The 19,579-nt window shown below is 38.4% G+C and overlaps 1 protein-coding gene across 5 annotated transcripts in view; it reads left to right on the forward strand.

The window, feature by feature from the left end:
* LOC122664651 (pectin acetylesterase 9) overlaps nt 1-19,579 on the forward strand; it is a 47,076-nt gene that overhangs the window by 16,702 nt on the left and 10,795 nt on the right. For all 5 annotated transcript variants that reach the window (XM_043860582.1, XM_043860573.1, XM_043860590.1 and 2 more), the window contains exons 2-8: nt 3,730-3,943; nt 4,065-4,147; nt 6,204-6,333; nt 7,582-7,661; nt 8,612-8,698; nt 9,572-9,696; nt 9,832-9,892. In XM_043860582.1, coding sequence (XP_043716517.1) covers nt 3,823-3,943; nt 4,065-4,147; nt 6,204-6,333; nt 7,582-7,661; nt 8,612-8,698; nt 9,572-9,696; nt 9,832-9,892 — 687 coding nt within the window. In that variant the 5' untranslated portion in view covers nt 3,730-3,822. The remainder of the gene's footprint in view (nt 1-3,729; nt 3,944-4,064; nt 4,148-6,203; nt 6,334-7,581; nt 7,662-8,611; nt 8,699-9,571; nt 9,697-9,831; nt 9,893-19,579) is intronic.

Raw genomic sequence — 19,579 nt, forward strand, 5'->3', positions numbered from 1 at the left:
ATAGAGGTTCCCAAGCTTCAATTTCAAGTACTCAACCAAAGTCCCAAGTATAGAGCTCACTTTCCCTTCTTCTTCGCTCTCCTTTCTCCTTCCCTTTTTCTTCTTCTCTAAGGCTGCCAAGGCTGAATCGTTTTCCCCTTTTGGTTAGATATGGGAATAGTGAAATGTGTCTCATATATGTAGTTAGTGGATTAATTAGGTGGTGTTTGGTTTTTAAATAAAAATCTGTTTTGTGAATTAATTCTTAAAACTGATTCCAAGTAGAATTAATTACTTAATTAGCTTCCTCTAAGTGTAAAATGATGTGGTTTGACATCAGGGGGAATCTGAAGACGGGTAACTACTGGGAATTGGATTTCCCATTGGGGATGTGGGTCCCACAGAGGCAATTTGACTAAAATACCCCTCTAACTCTATTTGGTCGTACATAACATTATAAAAATACATTTAAATTATACTTACATCGAGTTTAATTAAGGGAGAGGTTCTGCATAGCCTCCAGGCAGCAGATCCGACACAGGCAACTCTGGTGCGGGGTTCCACAAGGGTCCTCTGACTCCAAAAGGGCAAGTTGGGAAGAATCCCTGGAATCCTCCATAGGAATGTCAAGAGATTCATCTGTATCCTCGACCGATGCAGCCCATAGCATCGATGCCACCATAGACTCAGAGCTGGAACTTGAAATCACACAAGTTCCAAAAAGTTTAAATTTATTGCGGATTTCACATATAGCATACGATTAATAAGGTAACAAGCAGTGAGAATAGCGTCACACCAAAAATGTTTAAGTACATTCATGTGCATCATAATGGACCAGGCCACCTCTAGTAAGTATCTATTTTTGCGTTCGGCCACTCCATTTTGTTGTGGGGTGTACGAACAACTAGTTTGGTGAACAATACCGTGAGTGAGACAAAAATCAGAAATCTTAGTTTGAGTGTATTCAAGAGCATTGTCAGAATGAAAAACTTTAATGGACTTGTCAAACTGAGTTTTTATTTTTTGATAATTTTTTTTAATACAATAATAAATTGAGTCCGGTCTTTAAACAAATAGTCTTCCTTATCGGAAGGTCTTGAAAAACACAATAAGAAGGCTAGAAGGTCACAAAACAATTAAGATATTTAGTAAGTTTACTGACATATAAAAGACTTAAAGGTAATTTAGGAACATGAGTACAGGAGAAAAAGTCAAGGAAGAAGTTGGGGAAACAGTTCCATGACTAGTTACCTTAGTAAAGGACCCATCAGCAAGCATTAGAGAAGGTTTGAACTTGATTTAGAGAAGAAAACAAATTAGACTTACCAGTCATATGACATGAAGCACCAAAATCAATAAGCCAAGAGGTAGAAGAAGGATAAAATACTGAGTTACCTTTATATGCTAAAGTGGCGGTAGAAGTTTTTGGAAGATGCAGCTTCAAGTTGTTGAAGGCGTTTGACCTGTTGTTCGTAATCATCACGTGACACAGTGGATGAAGTACCCGATGTAGAACTTTGATTCATATCACTGGTAGGTTTCTCCGTAGGGTTGTCAGTCATGGATGTATTGGCTAATTCATTTGCTTAGTCGTGCTTGCCATGTTTAGCACAACAAGTATCTACAATATGATTCTGTTTGCCACAATAAGAGCATTGGCGGGAAGAATTGTCAAAAGATTGGTAACTAGTACCCCTTCCACCAGTGTCACAGCCACGACCCCTAGATTGGCCACAACCACATCCTCAACCACGATTACCAACAAAGGCAGAACTTTCTTTGGTAGCAGTATCAGGTTTAGATGGATTAGTCAGGTGATTGATACGGGAAAACACTTCATTAAGAGAGGGAATTTTCTTCCCTGTGAGTAGTTGACCTTTCACAGATTGATAATCACGGTGTAATCCAGCCAGAATTTAGCAACATAAAACTCAGCCAATTGTTGTTTTAACTGATCTAAATTGGTAGTGAGGGGCTGATGTATCTGAAGTTCTTCAACCATGCCCTTATAACTGGCAAAGTATTCACTCAAGGATTTATCCCCTTGTTGGAAAGTAACAATCTTCTCATAAAGATCATACATGCGGGAGATATTCCTTTCTTGAGAAAAACTTTCACGCAAATCATTCCAGACGTCTTAGGCAAGGGTATGAAACATTACATTGGATGCAATAGCAGGCTCAATACTATTCCATAGCCATATTTTAGTAATAGAGTTCTCACGCATCCACTTATCATGAGCTGTAACTGAAGCAGGATCCTTTGGATCAGCAGTAGGAGGATCATCAGTGATGTATTTTATTTTTCCTTTGACATGAATATATGCATGCACAGCGTGGGCCAATAAAAGATAGTTGGAGACTCCGGAGAGTTGTAACTTGTGAAGTAGTAATCTGAACTTGGACATTGTCTGATGGGTTTAGGGTCAGCCATAATGATAGCTGAACAAATTTCAGAAGCAGCAGCAGTAGTAATGCAATTGGTTCTTGAATAGAACCAGATTAGGGTAACAAAGGACCCAAAAACAGTATCAGCAGCAGTTCACAACCGAAAGCAGTAGCAGCAGCAGTATCGGCTTTTTTAAAAAAAAACCCAGATTAGGGTTAAATAACCCAAAAATAGTAACAGTAAAGCCACCGGCATAGGGTTTCAAAACCCAAAACTTCCAGCAGTAATAGTAAAGTGAGGGTTTGAAAACCCAAAAACAGTAGCAGAAAGCCAATCGGTAGCATCAGTGATGGCAAGGGTGAAGGGTAGGGTTTAAAAACCCAAATTTAATAGAAGCAAGTCAATTGGCAGAGTTAGGTTTTGAAAAACCCACACTCAACTAAATATCAGTGGAAAATAGGAATTGAAGGCTGTACCTGAAGAAGGGAACCAGAAATTGGATCAATTGGAGACAAAATCACCTGATATTAAGCCCTTAATAGGGAACCACATGTGATAGAAGGTAAAAAACTTTGCAAAATATGTTGAATCTGCAATCTTCAAGTGTAGAATCGATCCACTGACTGGATCAGAATTAGAAATAGAAGTAATATCGAATAAGCAGCTTCAACTTGAAATTCCCCAATCGATCTTGTTGCTTCAGGTAAGCAGTAGTAGTAGTAAACCCTTAGTTTTCAATTGAAAACTCTATCTAGGGCTTAATCCATAGCAATATGCAGCATAGGGTGCTGCACCCCTTGAAGAAAATAAAACTTGAGAAGACTCTCAAACCAGAACCGCAAGAGACAACAACCTAATGGTTATGCTCTGGTACCATGTAGCAGATTATAGCACTAGAATATCAGAACCGAGAATGAAAAGAGAAGAGAAGATGGAGAAGAGATGGAAAGGAGGAAAGGGGACTGTTGGTTGTAACTGTCGATGACACCAGCCCCCCCCCCCCCCAATAGAAAGTAAACTAAACCTAGGTGTAAACTGTAGCAGGGCAGAGCCCTAGAACCGAGAGAGTGAAGAGAGGAGATGGAGAAGAGGGACAGGAGAGAATACTGATAATCGAATTAATCAGCCTCCTGGCCCATAGCTTTATTTATAGGTTAAACTTACTACCAATAATTCCAGTTACAACTAGGAATCATAATGTAACTAGGACTAAAACTAGGCTGATGAATTAATCAGCCTCCTGGCCCATAGCTTTATTTATAGGTTTATTTATGAATGTAAGTTCCTTAAAACAGTTCATGAGTTCCATAAGTTTATTTTAAATTAATTTCCATTTATTTTTAGCTTTTTTTTTTAATATAGTTTCTCTCCATCCAAAGAAGAAGAGGAAGAAGAAAAAGGCCAACTTGTTATTGGGTTGTTTTTGCATCTCTGCTGAATTGAAATTTCATTTCAATGAAGAAGGGGTTCTTTGCAATTAGCTTGCTTTTGCTGACATGTGCTCAGAGTATCTATTCAGAGGAGCAGCTTAGAGTAAAAATGACCCTGGTTCAAAATGCTGCAGCTCAAGGGGCAGGCAAGTTTGTTTTTTTGAATAAAAATCATATATTATTTTTGGTAAAATATCCTTTCTAAAGTGCATGATGGTACTTATCATTTTACAGTTATTATGATTGTTGTTGGTACTGATTTTCCAGTCTGCTTGGACGGAAGCTTGCCTGCCTATCATCTTCACCCAGGGTTTGGATCTGGAGCAAATAACTGGCTTTTACAGTTTGAGGTAAAAAAGATGAAAATAATTTTTGATTGAAAGTAACAGTTAAATAAAAATCATTAGAAGGGAAGGGGAAAATAACAAAGGGACTCACTTTCCACTCTGAATCCATGTCTTGTGGTAGATGGACCTGAGTAGCTACTGTTGTTATCCCCCCCCCCCCCCCCCAATTGGGATTTGGGAGGGTGTGTGTCAATATGTCTGGGTCATGTCACTAAAATGGTTGTCTAACTACTGAAACAGCTTAAAATAGCCAATGTCATTTGTGTAAATGAAAGCAGGTATTGACGTATGCCCCCATTGATTAGGGGATGAGCATGGAAACTACTTATATGGAGCAGATGACCTGACCCCAGTCCATTGATGCTCCCAATTGTTCTTTTCTTTTCTGGGAAAGTTACGCATACACCCCCTGTAGTTTACCTAAAATATGAAAAAACCCGTAGTTTCAAAAAATGAACTTTTACACCCCTCCTACTCATAAAAACTTACAAAATTGACGGTCCTTTAGAACGTGACTGTTAAGTGATGATGTCATCGATAATTTTCACTTGAAATGGCCATTATACACTCTTCAAACTAAATAAAATATTTCAATCCTTCCCCACCCACAAAAAGAAAAGAAAAGAAAAAAAACTGAAACAATCACAGTACACTACCTGGCCACCAAAGTCACCAACGCAGTTTCTGAAGGAAGCTAAAAATTCACCCAACAAGTTCAAATCTTCAAAACAAACAAAATGAGTTGTACCCAATCCAAGATCGAGAACAAAGAAGCCGTATCTCGCTGCAAAGACCGTAAGCAGTTCATGAAAGATGCCGTCAAGGCCCTCAACGCCCTCAACGCCTCATTCTGCCTACTCCATTGCCCTGAAGAACACCGGTGCTGCCCTCATCGACTACAGCCAAGGTGAAGTCCATGACCTCCACCGCCCATCTCAGCCAACCCCACAACCACCCATCAAAACCCTTCCACCTCCTCTCCCCAACTTCTCCCCAAGGTTCTAAAACTCGGGTTTCGACCAGCCAGAAACTGAGATATGGTCGATACCTATGATTTTTTCCCAGCCAACTCTAGCTGGTGGTTTCAAGGCCTAGAAAATGCTTTTTTTAATCTGATTTTTTGGATACAACCTACTTTTGACATTCTAAACACAATGCATGAACTATTTTCACAAAAAAATCACTCAAAATGGTACTTGTGGTGTTTGACCCAAGTTTACTAGTGTACGCACAGTGTACTGAGAATCATAGTAGTCAAGATATTTTTGTATTTGTATTTCATTTACTTAAGATATTAATCATAAATAAGCAAATACCCCCTATTTGAATCCAATAAAAACAGTTAAAAAATAAAATCCAAAAGGATAAAAAGTCAACCCCCTAGTTCAAGAATAAAAACTGAATTTTCGGCGGTAGGTGAAATTTTCAACTTTCTAATGCTGGGGTTTTTCTCAAAACTATAAATTTCATAAATCTTAATATGGTAAAACATTGTTAAAAACCAAAAGTGTGGTAAAATATTCATTTGTTTTGATTTCTAAGAAATTATTTTCATTCAGAGCCATTTTGACAGCATTCGCGCACACCAAATTAACTTTGACCGGAACATAACTCCTTTAATATAACAGATTTAAGCAATCTTGGATATGTTAGAAAGCTTTGTTTATTTAGTTTGAAGAGGCTATAATGGTCCTTTCAAGTGAAAATTATCGATGACATCATCACTTATAATAGTCACGTTCTAACGGACCATCGATTTTGCAATTTTTTATAAGAGGGGTGTACAAGTTCAATTTTTCGAAACTTCGGGTTTTTTTTTTCATATTTTAGGTAAACTACAGGGGGTGTATGCGTAAATTTCCCTTCTTTTCTTGTTGGAGTATTCTTTGCTGAAGAATTTAAAGAATTCTTTTTTCTTTTATTTTCAAATTATTTTATCAGGAAGTAAAAGTGAGGTTCATGTCGGTCTGACATCTGCTTATTATCTTTATGATTTATGTAATTATGCATAACTATTTCTTAATAATACTTCTGATCAACTGTTCTGTCTTTTAAATAGGGAGGTGGGTGGTGTAATGATGTAGCATCATGCCTCGAGAGAGCGAAAACTCGACGAGGATCTACAAGATACATGAATAAGTGGGAGGTATTCTCTGGAATCCTGAGCAACAATGTGTCACTTAATCCTGGTATGCAATATGTGTTCTTTCTTCCTTCTTCAGCTTTTCATCATCATGATGTTTCTGACCAATCAATCAGGACTGTTCATTTGGTTGATCCTTTTTTGTGATTCATAGCCATTAATCATACCGATCAGTTTGCTTCACTATTGAGGTAAAAATGGATGGAGCAGAGTAGGAAACATGTCCAAACCTTTCCAATGTTGGTTCCGTCTTCTATTACTACCTTCTTCCACATGGCCCCTTTTATCAGTTTCACTTTTTCAATTTGAGATATTCTAATCTAAGGTTTCTGCACAAGGTCCACTTTTTTTTTCAATCATCTAATAAGAAGTTACAATCCCACAGTTTTTATTTGAGGAAACACTGGCTGTACTCTTCAAGTGGAGTGGAGTCCAATCCTGTTAGTCAATTGGTTAGAAATATATTTCATGTACTATCTGTGTTCTCCTATATATCCCTTCATTCATGTAAACAATTGGCAGCAAAAAACAGAGGCATAGGCAGCTTAGTATCATCCTCCATGCTTCTACAATGCAGGAACTGAATCATCGGGACTCCAAATTTATTAGGCATTTTGTCAACTCTTGTTTGATGGGGGACAAAATTCACCCACAATATATCACATCTACCCTTCCAGTTCTTCCCATCTATAAAGCTGTCCACCAAATGTTTTATTGGGTTGTTTGCTGTAACTGTCTCTACACCCACAAGGACAACCTTTTTTCAGTTGACTTGTAACTCTTTTTTCTCCTCCCCCCCCCCTTTAGCACTTCTCAAAAACAAACTTAAGAGACTGACAAAGATTCTGAAAAAAAATAAAATTAGAATGTCATCGTCAGAGTTAGCATGAATGGGGAATCGGAAAGTAGAAAGGGAATTGGAAGACTTTTTATCCATAGAATATGTTTGAGCTTGAGAAAACTATGATTCTATGGCTTAACATCCATGTCCCGATGGCACTGCGACAATTTGGAGATCAATACAACCTGCGTGTTTCCTGGACTTTTTGTCATTACTTATCAGAAACATGATAGACTGGATGGATAGGCTTTCACAGACATCTCTTAGGTTGGGCTTACCCCTAGTATCTTGTGGCCTATCTCTGGTATATCTTGTTGAATTGCTAAGAATATAGTGTTCTAAATCACTTAAGACACCATAAGGTAGTTTATTTGTTTAATCACAGTCAGGGTTTGAAATTGGTTTGACTGGACTGCTATGGTGCCTTTTTTGTTTTTTCTTTTGGAACGTCAGATTTCTACAATTGGAATCGGGTGAAGCTTCGGTACTGTGATGGAGCATCCTTTGCTGGTGATGAGAAGTTTGACAATGGAGTATGTTATTGATTACTCAGCCGATATTTCTTTGAAGTTACTAGAATGCCCCTTCTATCATAAAAACAGATGATTGAAGAGTGTTCATATTTTTAGTCCTTGATATTTATGAATCTCACATCCTTGATATAGGGTTGTTTAAACATTTTAACAAAAAATTCATGCTTTTCAATGTTGAGATTTTTATTGAAAACCAGTAGCAATCTTTTGATTTCGAGTTCTGCCAGCAAACTAGAAAAACTTATGCCTGTATTTGGTAACTTCACCTTAATTAGTAATTTCTTTAATGGGATTGGTAAAAATATTATACTGACACATTCTAAAGAGCTTCCCCTCCCCTCATGATGTCAAATATTATTAGAGACAGAGAAATAATACCCATCATAGAAAAGATACAAACTGCTTGTCTAGACAATAAAAGCAGTATGTATCAGCCAGAGAGAAAAAAGCACATCGACTGCAAATTCTGGATAGAAACCCACAAATTCATTGCAAACAGACGCAAAAAATAAAACCATCTCTTTTGCCTTGGGAGTCATCCTATAAAGTGAGAGCCCTATGTTCGTCTCCCTCCATACACACCGACAAACAGCGGGCAAGATTAAACTACCTAAGTTTTCCAACATTCTACAGCTTTAATGGTATTTTCACTTTTCAGAGCTCTTATTTGGTTATATAAAACAAAAGATTACATTTTGATGTATATAATATTTTGTCAATCACCATGACACTGTCTTTGTTCCGGATTATCAAAACATTTCCTAATAATACAAATCTTAGAAAAAGAAAAAGAAAAAATCCAAAATCATGACTGATTGCATACGTAGGCCTTCACATTTTATTAATATTCAGCAGTTCCTCAGTAAAGAAACTTGTGATAATGAGACATCAGGAAAACAAGGAATGTACAAGTGGTTTTCTAAATTGTTCTACATGTGCAATATGAACAGACAGAATTGCTTTACTTTAGAGGACAAAGGATTTGGAAGGCCATCATTCTTGATCTTCTCTCTCAAGGCTTGAACCAAGCAGATAAGGTACAATTGACGATTTCCATTTTCTTTAAGATTTTCCCTCTTTGATTCATGCCACTTGTATTTGCTAAACAAATACAAGTACATGATTACGTATACAGACACCCATGTATATGACATTATGTTTATTTAAGATACATAATTCCAATTGTTCATACATCAAGCAACTTTCATTTTTGCAAGAAACTCTTAAGGGTTTTTCTGTTGTAGACATTCTTCACATACAATTGAATGCTCACTTCATCGTGTTCACAATAGTTGCTAAGAACCAACATGAATAAAGTCGTGCAAATTTCATTCTTTTACCAGTGGTATATCTATAATAATAAATGTCCTGCCCCCAGTGCTTTGTAGAGGAATCCACTATCTACACAGCTTTCTACAATTAAATCTACATTTACATATACACAAGGTAGCCCAGCCCCAAAAGTTGTAAATCTCCATGAAGTTCTTATAATCAGCAGATCAATTATCTCAGAACCTTAGCAACTGAGGACCAGAGGGAAAAATTTTCAGAAACCTTCTGCACATTCATTGGAGTCTCTTTTCCTTCAAAGATAAAGTTCTTTCTCTCTTCCCATAGTTCTTAGCAGACTACAATGCCACGTGTGAATACAGACATCCTTACAAACAGATACAGACACATGAACACACTAACAAAGTACCCCTCCATACTTGTGCTGCACAGACCTGTAAGCTGTAAGTTAGGAGTTTTGAGGCCTTCAGCTGCATATGAATGACATTGTTTGTTATGACTGGGATTCTGTGCATGCCTGGAGTCATTAAATGTGTAGAAATTACATGGAACATCTGAAATCTGTATATTAATGTTTCTATGCATTTGTATCATGCTCATATGTGTGTATTCTTTTCTAGGCTTTGCTATCAGGTTGCTCCGCAGGGGGTCTAGCAACCTTTCTGCACTGTGACAACTTCACCCAGTTCCTACCTACGACTGCCAGGGTTAAATGCTTAAGTGACGGTGGATTTTTCCTTGATGCGTAATTATCTCCCTTGATGAACTTTAGCGCTACCTGGATATTTCTGGCCTAGTCTTTTACATTGAGTCAAGACCTTAAATTTTATGTGGAGTTAGTTCTGAGCTATTCTTTTTGGTTTGATATTTCCTCTTACAGAAAAGATATAAGTTTGAACCAAATGATAAGGTCCTTCTTCGAAAACATTGTTGTACTTCAGGTACACCTTCACTCCAGTAGCTTTCCTAGTAATATACTCGTAAAGACATTCTAGTCATGCAGTTTAGTTCATTTCACCATTTCCTATGACAGTTGATTGTTGAAACTTATGTGCAGTAATAAAAGCTTACGACTCTTTTGCTTTATCTTGTATAGATCTTTCATTTAAGTGATGAAAATTGACAATTTTGACCACTATAGCTTTTTTCTTTTGCGTATTGCTTTCTGCTTTGATTGTATGGATATAGATTGTGGGTGGAACTCCTTGATTCTTGCCTGAGCCTATATGGGTTGTAGAGGACTATGGAGGATCCAAAATAAAAGGATAACCAGAACTAGATGACTCACTAACCATTTTATAGCTATCTGGTTGTTTGGAAAGCAAGAACACTAGCTATTACATTATAAGGTAAATTGATATTGTAGTCCCCACTCCCCAGAGTACGTGATATTGAATTTCAACTGGAAAGGAAAATTCTATTAAGATAGGAAATGCAGAAAAGTACATGATAACAAGAGTTAGAGAGGACCACTTAACTCAATGGTCGGAGAAGACAACTTAACTCTGGGTCTCTCACTGTATTGGGGACTTACTCAACCCAAGTGTGGGACTCATTCACCACTAGAGGACCTCAAACTCTCAATGGGGGCTCACCATGGCATACCCACAAGTTCCAAAATACAAATTATCATATCTCTTCCTAACTAGAAGTTCCAATAGATTGTTATGTAAGGACTGTAAGTTATACCAAGAGAGAGCCTAACCACACAACATAGATTAGTGATCATTGATATGTGCCTCACTACACAGAATCGTTAGAAATGTGAGCTTATTTACCTTAGGACAAGGTGGTAGAGCTTAAAAAGAGATACTTTGAAATCATTTACTGATGAAGTGGTCAAACAGGAAAAGTGGGACTTTGAGGGAGACACGAATACAATGTGGAATGAGATGACTACTTGTATTAAGAAGGTTGCTAAAGATGTCATAGGCGAATCAAAAGGAAAACGTCATTCCTCTAGAGAGACTTGGTGGTGGGATGATGAGGTTCAAGCAGCCATTAAACTAAGAAAGTTAGTTTTAAGACATGGCAAAAGACTAAGGAAGTAGAGGATCTACTAAGGTACAAATTTGCCAGAAATGAAGCAAAGAAGAATGTGTGAAAAGCTAGGGCGAAGAAATATGAAGATCTTTATAACAACATTAAGTAGAGATGTGAAGGTTATTTCTGCAATCTACTCAAGGAAGATATTTCGAGTAATAGTGTTCCGGAAGACTGCATTACCCATCAAGACACCACATGTCATAAATCTATACGAAAAATTAGGGTGTTTGAAATAAAAGAAGCTTTAAGGAGGATGAAAGTAGGCGAGGCACAAGGCCCAGACGAGGTCCCAATAAAAGTGTGGAAGAGCTTAGGAATTTATGGTCTGTCTTGGCTAACCAAGCTGTTTAATCAGATTATGAGCACAAAGAAAATGCCAGATGAATGGAGGAGAAGCATCGTGGTTTTGATTGACAAAAATAAAGGTGATATTCAGAGTTACAATAACTATAGAGGCATAGAACTAATGAGTCATACTATGATATTATGGGTGATGGTTATTGAAACCCACTTGAGACAAGAAATTACTATTATGGAGAACTGATGCAGATTTATCACCAAACTAGGCTTCTTTTATTAGGAATAAGTCTAGGGTTGGGTAATATACATGCCTTTGATCCCATGGGTTTTCTATGTAATAAGCCACTTTTAGGGGCCTAAAATATGGGTACTAAGGTTATATACGGGATTAGTTAGTAGATTTCTTTTTACTTGGTTAAGTGGTCATGTGACAACTTAAGTGGCCATGTGACTATTTAATTGTTATTTAAGTTGGGCTGGATTAGGACTCTATAAGTCCAGCCATGTTTTGAGTCTATTTCCTTTAGTATTTCAGTTTCCTAGTCAGTTTAAGTTACCTAATAGGTTGAGGATTGGTTTAGGCCTTTCCTTTTTAGTGTAGGAGTCTATTTTTGAGTCTTTTATATAAGGTTGTAAGCGGGCAAATATGGAACACGAATTTTAATATTAATGAAAAGCTTTTGCTGCTCTTCTTCTCCATTGAAGTTTTTTGTCTTGTGTTTGATCAAGGCTGGTGGTATCGGTGTTTGATCCGATAGACACCTTGCGGTGGGAAACCCGGGTGGTTCGTTGGTGGGCTTGGTGTTTGATCCAATCGACACCTTGCGGTGTGAAGCTTGGGTGGTTCTTTTTGAAGCTCTCTTTCAAGTTCTAGTTGGAGATTCAATTTTTATTCAAGTTTCTCAATCAAACAAGCTGCTGCCAAGGAAATTCTACAACAATAGTGAGTTTGATTCATCTCAACCCTAACCTTTCTTCTTCTAATCCTCTAAACCACCAAACCTTAACATTCCCCCATCACTGAACAATATTCCCATAACCTAAATTCTGCCCAGACCAAACCAGCCAGTAAAATCCCTCCTTTTTTTAGTTCAAACCCTCCACCCCTGCCCCTATAGCACTCGATCCAAACCCTAGCCCCATCCTCCCACTCTAAACCCTAGATTCCCCTGTTTTACACTTTTCAAAAACCTAAAACCCTAACCCTAAATTGCTGTTAACTCAAATCAGCATACTTCCCTCCATTAAAACATCTCAGGACTTTCATTGAAAGACTCCCCTACCTTGACTTGACATAATTGTTGGTAGAATCGTGGGTTAGAAAGAGAGAATGAGAGAAAATAATGTGTTGTTTTCATTGATAGGTAAGCCCCTCTATTTATAATAGAGGGGAAATTACAAAGAGATTAAACTAGGCGATGTGGGAATAAAACCCACATAGCCCACTTACACTTAATAACATAACAAGAATAAAACTACCCCAAAAAGACCAGAATACCCCCACGGTATTCTAGATTACATATTCCAACACTCCCCCTTAAGCTGGATTATACAAATAAGTAAAGAAAGAAGATCTAGCTTGAACTAAAGAAAAAATAACTCCTACTAATGCTAACACTCCCCCTCAAGTTGGCGCATACAAGGTACTAATGCCCAACTTGAACAAAAAAAGGGAAAAAACTAAGTTGTAGCAGAATCCAGCTTGACAAATGAATGCAGCTCCCAAATAAACCTTCAAGAACTTGAAAAAAATAGGTCTTCAAAACCTGGGCAGACTTGAGCAGCAAATTTTCACCAATCTTTAACAGCTGTCTAGTGATGAATCTCTGACTGATAATCTTGAAGATAGTAGAAAAGATCAAGCAGCAGAAAAAATCAACCCAACTGTAGAACCTCATATAGGCAGGCAATAACCAAATATCTTCAATCTCCCCCTTACGGCAAACTCAACCCAATAACAAAGTAGATACCCATTGGCAATGGTGAAACTCTGATCTTCTAACAGAGAATACACGTGGACATAACAGAGATGATGTAAGAGATAGGGAAAAAACATAATATTCCAGAATTTTCCAAGAGGTGCTAAGGGTAATGGAAAAGGAAGAAATGGCAAATTAGAAAATACCATTAACTTCCTAAGGGGTTATGGGTATATGCCAAAGGTATGTTTTGGGAGGTGGTGAAGTGAAAAGAGCAATGGGATAATGAACCATGGACAAAAACAATACAACACAGTAATCTTCAACCTTTTTCAATCGATCAAACTAATTCCAAAACACCAATCTCCAATGATCAGATCTGAATTATAAAAAAAAACAGGTCTGATTTTCAGAAGGAGAAGGCACCATTCTTCAAAAACTTGATCGATCTTCACACAAGGAAGAACCAGTGTGCAAAATTCCAAACTATAAACTCCCACATGCTAAATAGAATTGACGAAGATATCTGGACAACAATGGATGTAAGAAGCTTCAACAAAATCCTTGGATCAGATCTGAATTTGTGAATAAGGCTAGGATCAAGGTCTCAAAGTAAGCCGGATATGAACCAAAAAAGCTTCACATAACTGAATAGGTTCGTAGTTGCAACCAATAACCTTGGAACACACTGTTGTAATCCCAAATATACTGATCTCCAGGGTAGTAGATTCGAGTCTTCAATAATGAAAGAAATTCAATCTCCAATAGTAGGATACTCAGTCTCAATAATAGGGCAGCAATAGTCCACATAAAGGCAGCAGTAACATGTCAACCAGTCATGCTTACAGAAGCCAATCAATAGAACCAACAAGGTAGGTAGTAAAGCTCAATAGAACCAGCAAATATAGGATAATCACTCAGTAGATCCAATAGGTAGTTGAAGCAACAAGCCACATACAAACAAGGAAAATAGGTTGATAATTGGAAAAATCGAGCCATAAGAATGAACCTGAATTTTTTCCAAAAATAACTGATGAATGATGCTGAAATATGGGTTGAATACTCCTCTGATATGCATAAGACTCTCCTCAAAATATGAGCTTGATAGGAAAACCCTAACCCTAAAATCGATTGTTGTCAGGGTTTTAGAAAACCCTGAAATTGGGATCGATTTAGGGAAAGGGGGCTGTAATTGCTGATGTAGACATGTAATAGATGTTGACCAAGGCTGTTAGAATGGAACCTCCAAGGTGAACAATCAATCTCCAGTAAGAGTGAGACCTGATCTTCAAAGGGGAGAGACTCCAAAAAATCGCAGAAGTAGAGCAGGGCAGCATTACAGCACTACACCAGCATAAAGGACCTTCTTCAAGCCTTGAACCGATGAAGGATAGTTCTCTTTTAATGTTAGAATCACCTCCAAAGCACTCGAACAGCAGCAAACATCCCTAGCCCAAATCGATTTTATCAGGGTTTTGGAAAACCCTGAAAAGAAAAGATCGATTAGGGTAGGGGTCTTCAAAAAACTTGGATAGGTGCAATATTGAGGTTGATTGGTCCTTGAAGTGGGAGTAATCAACCCTCCAAAAATTAGCAAAAACTGAAACCTGAAAGTCAGGGTTTTTGGCAGGTAACCAAATTAGCAGGTTAAGGAATTTTTGCTGTAGAAACAAATCCTGCCATCAGAAAGGGTCCAAACTTAGGTCGAGTAGGGCTTGTGAAAAAGGAAACACCAAAATCGATTGGAGTCAGGGTTTTGAAAAACCCTGACAAGTTGAGATCGATTAGGGTATGGTGGCTGGAATTAATTAAAGCTTGGAGAAAAAGGAAATAGGGAATGAGGATAATGAAATATGGTAGAAAGGGGCTGGAGAAGGGTGCATAGGGAGCTCCAATGGTGGAAGGTCAGCCTTTAATAGTAATAGGAAGTTGATCTTCAAAAAATTCTGAAAAACCCCAAATCGCAAAGATGATTCCAGCAGTATGTTACTATAAAAAAGTAGATAGAATGGAGGAGGGCAGCAACTAAATCATTGGTCAGGGATTTTACCTCATTAGTGCTGCCCCCTTACAAGGAGAAGAAGAAGAAAACCAGAGAAAGAGAAGCCGAGAGAGAGAGAGAGAGAGAGAGAGAAGGAGAGGTCGATTGGAGAGATGGAGTAGGGTTTTTTCTCTTTTTCTAACCGAGATCAGACCAGCTCTGATACCATGTTGGCAGAATCGTGGGTTAAAAAGAGAGAATGAGAGAAAATAATGTGTTGTTTTCATTGATAGGTAAGCCCCTCTATTATAGGGAAAATTACAAAGAGATTAAACTAGGCGATGTGAGAATAAAACCCACATAGCCCACTTACACTTAATAGCATAAGAAGAATAAAACTACCCCAAAAAGATCAGAATACCCCCACAGTATTCTGGATTACATATTCCAACACTCCCCCTCAAGTTGGATTATACAAATAAGTAAAGAAAGAAGATCTAGCTTGAACTAAAGAAAAAATAACTCCTAATAATGCTAACAATAACCTTAACACCAAACCCTAACCCTAACCATAACCCTAATTTCACCAAAGACCCTATTTTGACCTAGCTGATTCACCTGTTCATAACATATCCTGGTTTATTGGCTCCTAGTTGGTCTCCTACCAATCAAGGGCTACATTAAGTGGTATCAAAGCATGGATGAACATGGTCAACCCTTGCTGCCAGCAGCAATTGACCCTATGCCAAAGGTTATTGCGATGCTTCAGCAGTTACAAGCTGTTCCAAAAACTATGAATGAAAGGTTGCAGCAAATTGAGCAACACCAAACTACTCCAGTAAGGAACAGAGAAGACAGAAAAGACAAGGAAAGAAACAAAGAAGACAGAGACTACTAGGAACAGCCTAGACCTCCAGAGGCGTTCGAGTTGAAGAAATATGATGGCAGACATGATCCACATGTATTTTATATTTGGTTAGCTACTTCAGATGATTATGTTGACTAGTATGATTTGCTTGAGTCTAGAAAGATGAGACTAGCGCGTAATAAGCTAGTAGGTTCCGCCCGTGAATGGTGGAGAAATCATGAGAATGATCTTGACTACCTTGGTAGAGCACCCGTTACATGGGCAAAGATGAAGCAAGAATTGAGTGACAAATATCTACCACATGCATTCAAAACTCGACGACAAGGTCAATTAAATTCTCTTCGACAACATCATCACCAAAAGACCTTCAAATCTGAAGACAACTGGAAGCCTCTATCAATGAGATTCAGTTTGCAAGTTGATGAGTGTTGGAAATCTGACATCATCAGTGTTAAAACAGCGGTTGAATACAAATTTACATTGCCAAAGGAAATTGAGAGAGCACAAGTTGAAGATAAAGCTGAAATGATCACAGTGAATTGTGATGAAAAGAAAGAGACAATGCCTGAAGCTTCAAAGATGGAAAGTAGGGTTGCAAGTTTGGCCCTGTCGGCCCGAACCCGCCCTGGCCCTCCCTGAGCCCGAACAGGGCCTGGGCTAAGATTTCTGGCCCTGAGGGCGGGTTAGGGCCAGAAACTCCTGGCCCTGAGTCAGGGTCGGGTTGGGTCAGGGTTGAGACCTCGGGTCAGCCCGACCCTGATTTTGGCCCTGAAGAAATTTCTTTATTTATTAAAAAATAAAAGGTATTATATTTATATCATGTACTTAGCGCACTTGGTAGTTTGTATTGTGTAAAATCCAATAGCTACCAAAAGGTCTTGGGTTCAAGCCTCCTCTCTTACATCTTTTGTCTTGTAAGTTTAATTTAATTATTGCAGGGCCAATCAGGGCGGGCTTGGGCTGGGCTTGGCCCGTCAGGGTCAGAGTTAGGGTCATGGTATTTAGGCCCTGAATCAGGGTCAGGGCGGGCCTGGGCCCAGCTAAGGGGACTCAGGGTTGGGCTAGGGTTTTAAAAAGCCCGGCCCAACCCGACCTTGTTGCAGCCCTAATGGAAAGTTAACATGTAGAAGCTTCTACCGAAGAGGTCTATATTGAAGAGATCAAAGTAGACAAAGCTGAGATCATGGAAGATGAAGTGATGGTCGATAACACTCCACAAGAAATCATCGACATTCAAGATGATGTTCTTGACAAGGTGGAGCTTGTGCCTCAAGTCTTCGATGAGAAGGTTACCAAAGCTAAGGATTGCATTACAGAGGTTCATGAAGACACGATTCAAGCAGTAGTACCAGCTGAGGTCGTGATTAAGGATGACTATGCATACACTCCATATAAATCTTGCACCACCCTTGATGTTATTTCTACCATCGAAGAGTTTATTGAGTTTGTGATTCCACCTCACTACTTTGAAGAGAAAACTCCTAGGGTTGAAGTCTTTATTCCTAATGTTCCTAGATTACCAGAGTTTTGTTTGGGAATGGTCAAAGCTGCTACTCACTAGTTGTTTCCCCCTAATCACTGCAAAATTCGAGGACGAATTTTTTCAAGCTAGGGAGAGTTGATGCAGATTTATCACCAAACTGGGCTTCTTTTATTAGGAATAAGTCTAGGGTTGGGTAATATACATGTTGGGCCTTTAATCCTATGGGTTTTCTATGTAATAAGCCACTTATATGGGCGTAAAATATGGGTACTAAGGTTACATACGGGATTAGTTAGTAGATTTCTTTTTATTTGGTTAGTGACCATGTGACTTGGTTAAGTGGTCATGTGACTATTTAATTTTATTTAAATTGGGCTGAATTAGGACTCTATAAGTCCAGCCATGTTTTGAGTCTATTTCCTTTAGTATTTCAGTTTCCTAGTTAGTTGAAGCTACCTAATAGATTAAGGATTGGGTTAGGCCTTTCCTTTTTAGTGTAGGAATCTATTTTTGAGTCTTTTATATAAGGTTGTAAGGGGGCAGACATTGAACACGAATTTTGATATTAATGAAAAGCTTTTGCTGCTCTTCTTCTCCATTGAAGTTTTTTGTCTTGTGTTTGATCAAGGCTGGTGGGATCAGTGTTTGATCCGATTGACACCTTGTGGTGGGAAGCCCGGGTGGTTCGTTGGTGGGATTGGTGTTTGATCCAATCAACGCCTTGCGGTGTGAAGGCTGGGTGGTTATTTTGAAGCTCTCCTTCAAGTTCTAGTTGAAGATTCAATTTTTATTCAAGTTTCTCAATTAAACAAGCTGCTGCCAAGGAAATTCTGCAACAACAGTGAGTTTGATTCATCCCAACCCTAACCTTTCTTCTTCTAATCCTCTAAACCACCAAACCCTAACATTTGGTTTTATGCCAGGAAGATCCATGATAAAACTTTTTACTTAGGAGACTCATTGAAAGATTTAGAGATTGCACAAGAAGGATCTCCATATGGTCTTTATTGACCTAGAAAAAGCTTATGACAGAATCCCTAGAGAGTTAATCTGGAATATACGGGAAAAGAGAAGGATGTCATGTAAATATGTGGACATAATTAAAGATATGTATGATAGTGTGGTGACTAGCATAAGAATTGTGGGGCACCAAGGTAGTAAATTCTCAATTACCATTGAGTTACATCAAGGATCAACTTTAAGCCCTTATTTGTTTGCACTTATCATAGATGATTTAATCAGAGACATTCAAGATGAAGTTCCTTGGTGTATACTTTTTGCTAATGATATTGTTTTGGTGGATGGGACAAAAGCAGGGATTAACACTAAGTTGGAGTTGTGGTTATCAATCTTGGAATCGAAAAGTTTTAAGACAAGTAGAATGGAGATGGAGGATATAGTGTGTAACTTTGGTTACACTAGGATGGATAATGAGGTGGTGAAAATTGATGAGAGGGAGATTCCACTATTTTGATTGTTTATGTTGATGACATTGTCATCATTGGAAGTAGCATGGAGGAAATTTCTTCCTTGAAAAAATTCCTAGGACAAGAGTTTGAGATCAAAGACCTAGGAAAATTGAGGTATTTTCTGTGCATAGAGGTAGCCTATTCAGCTAAAGGTATTTCCCTCTCACAACGGAAATTCACTATTGATCTCTTGACCGATATAGAAATGTTGAGGTGTAAGCCTGCTAACACCCTTGTGGAGCCTAATTCTCATCTTCGCAATAAGGATGGAGAACCGGTTGACAATAGTACCTATCAGAGGCTAGTTGGGAGACTAATCGATTTATCTCGTACTCGCCTAAATATTGCCTGTGCTATTAGCATGGTTAGTCAATACATGCCATAATTGTCACGGCGGTTAGGCGACCCAAGGTGTTGGAGAGGGTAAAAATTTAAGGCGACAACAAGCAGGTAGCCAAGGCGACCAAGGCGCCCAAATCGACCAAAGCGCTTGGATGCCTAGGCGACGCCTTGACAACTATGATACATGCATGATCCATAATCTCACTTGGATGCTGTAAAC

This window comes from Telopea speciosissima, chromosome 1 (assembly GCF_018873765.1).
Source record: "Telopea speciosissima isolate NSW1024214 ecotype Mountain lineage chromosome 1, Tspe_v1, whole genome shotgun sequence".
Lineage (NCBI taxonomy): Eukaryota > Viridiplantae > Streptophyta > Magnoliopsida > Proteales > Proteaceae > Telopea > Telopea speciosissima.